Genomic DNA, 7,413 nt, shown 5'->3' on the forward strand with positions numbered 1-7,413 from the left:
ACTGTAAATAATTATTATTATTATTTGTATTTTATTAACTTATTAACGTTTATAAATTATTTTACGAGTAAAATTTTTTTGTAATTCTTCAATTTTCATTTTGCAATAAATAAAAACAAATCAATCATTCCAAAATTTATTAATTTATAAAAATTGAGAATAAACTTCCGGTTTTTTTTTTTAAACCCCCCCCCCTTATAAAATTTATATAAAATTTCCTCTCGCGAGTGTAACGACGGATTTTTTTGAAAATGTAATAGAAAAGTATAAAAAAAAAAAAAAAAAAAAAATGGCGGGATTTGATGAGTGACCCCCTTTGTAAGTAAAAGACGCATGACTCCCCATCTCGTGTGACGACGTGAAAAATCGATCCATTTGTAAATTTTTCCTTTTTCCTTTCCTTTCGACGCTTGCGTTCAAAGTGGTTAACGTTCAACTTGTGCAAATGATAATAATAATAATAATACGTTAAAAAATGAAAGGAAAAATTATATTATTATTTTTATCTATTTTAAATTTAATCGATTCTAATCAAAACGTCAACAATACATTTAATTTATTGTAAGTTTTCTTTTTTTTTTTTTTTTTTTTTTTTATATTTCAATTTTATGTAGAATTTTCTAAAAAACTCCTAACGTTATATATATCATCATCATCATCATCACCATCAAAAAATATAATAATAATAATAATAATAATAATAATAATAATTTCAATCGCTTTTCATTAAAAAGTTTATTTTAATCGAAAAAAAAAAATTGTATGTGATTACGTTTGTATAAATTTCATTTAAACTCCTTTATATAGTTTTATTATTATTATTATGATTATTATTATTATTATTACTGATACTCTCACTAAATTTTACGCATAAATAATTTCATAATAAATGATTACTATTAAAATTATTATTATTATTATTATTTTTTCTGAAAATTTTAAGAAATCATCCATTCGACGTTCTCACGTTTATCATACAAATTCAACTCGTTTATTATTATTATTATTATTATTATTATTATTATTATTATTATTATTATTATTATTATTATTATCATTTCCTAATAAAGCACACCCATAACGTAATTTTCATGTAAAAAAAAAAAAAGGCAAAACCAACATTCGTGTGATTTAAATAAAAAATTTTTAAATCTTAAATACGTTCCTGATTTTTTTTTGGATTAAATACCCTATTGAAAAAATCTACATTGGTTTTTTTTTTAAATTTAAATTTATTAATCGTAAACGTTTCAAAAGTCACATTATTATTATTATTATTATTATTATTATTAAAAAGGTTAAGGTGCACGCACACATTTCGAAAATAAAAATGTAAAAAAAAAAAATAAATTCAAGGTAAAATATTAAAAAAAAAAAATGATAACTCTGATAAGACATTAACATTTAAGATCAAAAAAAATAAATAAAAATTAATTTAAATTATTATAAATATCAAAGGGATCAAAGGGAAAAACATCCCTCGGGATAAAAAACTTAATAAAATAAACAGGAATTTTTTTTTCTCTCACACAATTTTTTAAAAAAATAAATAAAGACCCACAACCACATAAATATTTTTAATTTTCTCCATCAATTAACAAACAAAACAAACAAACAAACGAACGTAAAATAAAAAGCAACGAATGTTTTGTAATAGCGACAAAATAATAATAATAATAATACTTTTTTTTTGTAAATTATACTTTTATTATTATCATCATTATCATTAAATTTCTTTTAATGCAATCGACGTGATTTTTTTTTTGGCAGAGTTTTGGCACGATCATGGGCTTCGACTTTTGGAACGGAACTTTCAGCTTCGGGTGTTTTCATAACAAAAGTTGATTTAGTCAATGAGGCAAGTTTTTGTGTTTGTTTTCATAAAAAAAAAAAATTCGTGCTAGATTTCCCGTAGTGGAAAATTTTTTATTTTGTTTTAGCAGACGAGTTGTTTTAAATGCAAAAAAAAAAATTATCGACACTTAAAAACAAGTAGATTTATTACTGACGTAATAATGACATGATTTTAAGTACATAATTTTTATATATAAAAAAAAAACTTTTCTGCTAGTCTCCTTTTCATCGTTGAATTTCCCGCCCCCCCCCCTCCCCAGTTTCAAAAAAAAATTTAATATTTATTTACAGAGCTTTAAAGATGCAAAATTAGCAGAGAGAGATGATAGAACGGTTACGGGTGAAATTACAAAAAATATTAAAAACATGATGGATGAAAAAATCAGTGCGGTTAGGGTAAGGGTTACAAAAATTTTTATCGAATGATTAATTAGAACCAGGAACCTTTAAATAAACCTGAATTTTTAAATTATAGAGAATAATGGATGCGGCAGAAAATACGGCAATGTCATCTCAAAATGAAATTTTAGAAAATTTTCAATATTACAATGCTAAATGTTTGATTATGGACGATGATCCCTGCACGAACGATTCACTCAAAGCGGATTTACTACCAAATAGTCATTTTTGGGATTTAGAAGTTAATACTTCGTTTAGTGCGGTACACGTGCCGACAAACGTGTACGACAGAGGTGAGAAAACAAATTTCGAAAAAAAAAAAAAAATTAAAAAAATGTTTTCTCATTTTTTCCCCCCCATTTTTCTCAACAGCAACTGACGTTTTAAAAGCGATAAGATGGTCTGAAAATTTAAACGACATTTTTAAAAACAACTATCAAATCGATCCTTCTCTAACGTGGCAATATTTTGGTAGTTCCACGGGATTCATGCGTCAGTTTCCAGGTACGGAAACAATCATATGAGCAAAAAAAATTTAAGCTTTTCTTTTTAACGAGAGTATTTATTTTGTCAGCCATTCAGTGGAAACAAGATCCGGTGGATCTTTACGACTGCAGAACACGGTCTTGGTTTATAGAAGCCGCAACGAGTCCGAAAGACATTGTTATTTTGGTAGACGGTTCTGGATCAATGACGGGAATAAGAAAAGAAATAGCCAGACACGTCGTCAATAATATTTTAGACACTTTGGGAAACAACGATTTTGTTAATATTTTATCGTTCAACGAAACGACAACGGAAGTCGAACCTTGTTTCAAAGATATTTTAGTTCAAGCCAATTTAGCCAACATTAGAAATTTTAAAGAAAAAATGGAAGATATCACGACTTCGAACATTGCAAATTTTTCTTTCGCACTCAGTAAAGCCTTTCACCTGTTACAAAAGGTAAAGTAAAAAAAAAAAAAAAAAAAAGGAAATGGAAAATATGACGAAATTTTAACTTGATCCTACTTTCCCAACAGTATCGAGAAAATGGTTCGGATGATTATAGCGGTGCTCATTGTAATCAAGCAATTATGCTCATAACCGATGGCGTCCCATACAACTTCAAAGAAATATTTGCCGAATTTAATTGGCCGAATATGCCTGTACGAGTTTTCACATACCTTGTCGGAAGAGAGGTAATATCATTTTTCATTTTTACCCACCCACCGACTTAACTCATAAGCAAATTAAACCTTTTAAAAACTTTTGCCAAAAAAACTCCTTAAATAATAATTATTATTATTATAAAAAAAATTTAATTATTATAATATATGCTTTTAAATATTAAATTGAATTATACAAAAGGTTATACGAGATATTAAATAATAATAATATTAATCAAATATTTAAATTTATGTAAAAGAAGAACTTGAAAAAAAAAAAAAAAAAAAAAATTCAACTTATTTATCATAAAGCAGTTGCGCTATTACATTTCAATATATTATATTCGATAAATGTTGCCCAAATCCGAAACTACTTAAAATGTCGTTTTATTGTAAAAAAAAAAAATAAAAAAAATTTATTGAGGAAATGGTTTATGTTTCAAAACACGCTCGATTGATGTAATAATAAATAAATAAATAAAATATCAAAAGATTCTCCATGGAGAATTTATTTTCAAGACAAGTTTCCAAAATGAAGAAACGCGAAAATAAGTTTTTAATTTTTTTTTTTTTTTTTCATTCTCTCTTACAAAATTCTATTACGTTCTCTCGATCCCACCACCTTATGTATCAACTCTCTCTCTCTCTCACTGTCATTAATAAAACGTACACACCTTTGTCAATTCATTAAAAAAAAAAAATTTTCGAATACCGTTAGATTACTCTTTTCCAAAATGGCTACCATCATAAATTTTTTACAAAATCAACTGCAAATGAGTAAAGTAAATGATTTAATTTTTAAGCTAAGTTAAAAAAAAAATATATCCAACGATCCTTTCATTTTTTTTTTTTTTTTCTTACATAAAATTAACTCAAGGTTGCCGACGTACGGGAAATAAAATGGATGGCCTGTGCTAATCGTGGATACTACGTACATCTGAGCACATTGGCAGAAGTTCGGGAACAGGTTTTGCAATATATTCCGGTCATGGCACGCCCACTCGTTTTAAATAGAACTAATCATCCGATTATATGGACTCCGGTTTACGCGGATGTCACGGTAAGAAAATAAATAAATTTATCGAGGAATTATTTAAATTTTTTTTTTACCTTAAAAAATCATAATTTTTACTCTTATCCTCTCCACATCTCATTTCGAAAAATTAACCGTTTCAGGATCCTAAAATGACCGATTGGCTTTGGCAAGAAAGAGAATTCGCTGAACAAAAACGTATATTTTTAGAATATAGAAAACATAAGAAAAAAAGACGGGAAGAACAAGATAAAAAATTCATAACGAGATTTAGAAAGGTATAAGAGTAACGTTAAACGTAATAAACATTCAAATTTTCACGTTGAAAATCGACATTTTGTTTTAGGGCAACGTCGAAAAAGAGGGAATGCATCCCTATAAATTAATGACGTCTGTATCAATGCCAGTATTTGATCGCAAAGAAAATGCAGTAAGTTAATTCAAACAGTTTTCTTTTTCTTTTTTTTGGAAAACAACCATGATTTTAAATACGCATATACAAAACCCTTTGATATTATAAAAACCTAATACTAAATTTTCTTTTTCTAAAAAAAAAAAAAAAATAAAAAAAATAATGAGATTTAAATGTTCTGACAGAACATAACTGAGCGAGTCCTGTTAAACGAAGCTTTCTGGGTGGAACGAACACGTGAGGTATTAATAAAGAATCCGCCGCTGATATTTTTTAACGAAAATTTAGAAAACGTATTAGTTGCGGCCTTTTATTTTAAATTCTACTTATTATTATTATTATTATTATTTTTTATAAATCAAATTTTAGATGAGATAGTTTTAACTATGATATCGGTAGATTTGCTCACAAATGTGTTTACGTGTGGAAACGTATAGAATTCATTCAATAAATATGGCAGAGCCCTTACGTAAATATCATCATCATCATCATAATAATAATAGTATTATTATTAGTATTATTAATTATTATTTTACAGAAATAAAAAATGTTAAAATCGTAAATATTTTAGCGAATATTAATAATTTATGGGTATTTTAATATTAAAAACGAGAAGAAAAAAAAAATATATATATTTTTATATAATTTAGTCGAATTAGAAAAATTTAATTAAATTTTATTATCATTATTATTATTAATATTTTAAGTGTTTAGAAGACACTCTTTTTTTTTATTATTTATTTATTAGAATTAGTTGTATTTTTTTTTTTTTATTGTGTCGTTTGCCTTTATGTTATTTACAATGATAAAGTAGTTTTTGTTGTATTAGGTAAAACTTGGTTTTTTTTTTTTTTAGAAAAATTAATTTACATAACTTTAGGTAGTCATTAATATTTTAAAACCATTTATAAAACCAGTTTTTTTTTTCTTATTATTTCTTATTATATTTTTTCTCCCGTGTAAAAAAAAAAAAAAAAAAAATTTTCACATGGCCTTTGATATTGTCTTAGCTATCTTAAAATAATCATTTATAAAACCCTTGAAACCCTAAATTAAAATAAAATAAAGAAAGAGTTCAAGTGTTTCGCCAATGTAAAACAATTTTCAAAAAACAAAAAAAAAAATTTTCATTTCGATTAATCACTTCTCCCCACCCCCCACCCCTACCACTCGCCTTTTGTTTTTTTTTTTTTAACGATAAATAATTTTTCTCGTGTTATTATTTACCCTTTTAAATAAAAATAAATAAATACCCACGAATTAATTTTAAAAAAACCTTTAATTTACCTAATTTAAACCTTTAAACCTTAACCTTAAATTTTTTTTTATAATGATTCATTATTCAATTTATTTACAGACAAAAGTAGCTAATTTATTAGGTGTCGCAGGAACGGATGTTCCGCTTGCGGAAATGCAAAAACTCATGAATCCATTTAGAGTAAGATATAAACACATTAACTCTTACAAATATCGACAAAACCGAAAAAATTACGAGAAAATTTTTTAAACGAATTTTTCTTTTTTTGGGGGGCTTTTTTTTTTCAGTTAGGCGTCAATGCTTACGCTTTTATCGTTACCAATAACGGATACATTTTATATCATCCGGATCTTCGACCGGTTGTACGTACTCACTTCCATCATTTTTTTTTTTTTTCAAAAAATTTAAATTTATGTTTTTACATTTGGTAACATTGAAAATTTACAGTTTCAAGGTATTTTAAAACCAAATTACAACAGTATTGACATGGCGGAAATAGAATTGGTCAGCGATGGTTCCGGACCGAGAGAATTTAACAAAGATCTTTTGGACGTGAGTAAAGTTTTAAAATTTCAAAAACATTCATTCATTCATTCATTCATTCGTTTTTGGCTCGAACTCATGATTTTTTAAAATGACCTTAGCTGAGACTTGCAATTATCAATCAAAAAGAAAATGGAAGCGCTTACCTTACTGTCAAGTATCATTACGATGATATGAAAAGAGTCGGTCAATTGCGGAGAAAATATTATTATTCTCCAATTGAAAATTCTCCATTTACCGTGGTTGTTGCCATTCCAGCCGATTATGGAAATTATCGAGTGGATGGCGAAGTAGAATTACATAGGGCTCATCAAGTTGGTGAGTTTTTGAACCGGATAATATTATCGACACAAATATCAGCCTCACAACTGAAAAAAATAAAAAATAAAACATTACTTTTAGGTGAAGCCATATTAGAATTATTCCACGGAAATAATTGGAGAATTCATCCCGACTGGATTTATTGTAAATATTGTAATGATACGTATATACAATTTGACAGTCCCGAAGAAGAACTTTTTCATTTTCTCAATAGATCTATTCATCCAGGATGGAAATGGAAAGTTAAACCGAAATTGTCTTTGGATGGACATTTTCGTAAGTAACTTAAAAATCATCGAAAATTAATTTTTTTTTTAAATTTATAAAGTTTTTTTTGTTTTTTTTCGACAGTTAATTCTTCATCTCAAAAACCCGAAAGGCTGGATAAAGACTCTTATTACTGTAAGTTTGACATTAATTTTCACATTACAAAAAAAACCTTTTA

General features: G+C 26.6%; 1 protein-coding gene across 1 annotated transcript in view; it reads left to right on the forward strand.

Moving 5' to 3' along the window:
- Positions 1-1,740: 1,740 nt before the first annotated feature.
- Phum_PHUM308330 (uncharacterized protein) overlaps positions 1,741-7,413 on the forward strand; it is a gene marked incomplete at both ends in the record, with an annotated part of 8,596 nt that continues 2,923 nt past the window's right edge. Inside the window, 16 exon segments of the mRNA XM_002427237.1 lie at positions 1,741-1,751; positions 1,771-1,862; positions 2,156-2,250; positions 2,330-2,546; positions 2,626-2,757; positions 2,828-3,198; positions 3,276-3,434; positions 4,279-4,461; positions 4,578-4,712; positions 4,781-4,864; positions 6,204-6,284; positions 6,392-6,466; positions 6,552-6,656; positions 6,749-6,965; positions 7,050-7,244; positions 7,320-7,370. Of these exon segments, the coding sequence (XP_002427282.1) occupies positions 1,741-1,751; positions 1,771-1,862; positions 2,156-2,250; positions 2,330-2,546; positions 2,626-2,757; positions 2,828-3,198; positions 3,276-3,434; positions 4,279-4,461; positions 4,578-4,712; positions 4,781-4,864; positions 6,204-6,284; positions 6,392-6,466; positions 6,552-6,656; positions 6,749-6,965; positions 7,050-7,244; positions 7,320-7,370 (2,203 nt within the window).

The sequence above is a fragment of the Pediculus humanus genome, genomic scaffold (assembly GCF_000006295.1).
Source record: "Pediculus humanus corporis 1103172107708 genomic scaffold, whole genome shotgun sequence".
Classification (NCBI taxonomy): Eukaryota; Metazoa; Arthropoda; class Insecta; order Psocodea; family Pediculidae; genus Pediculus; species Pediculus humanus.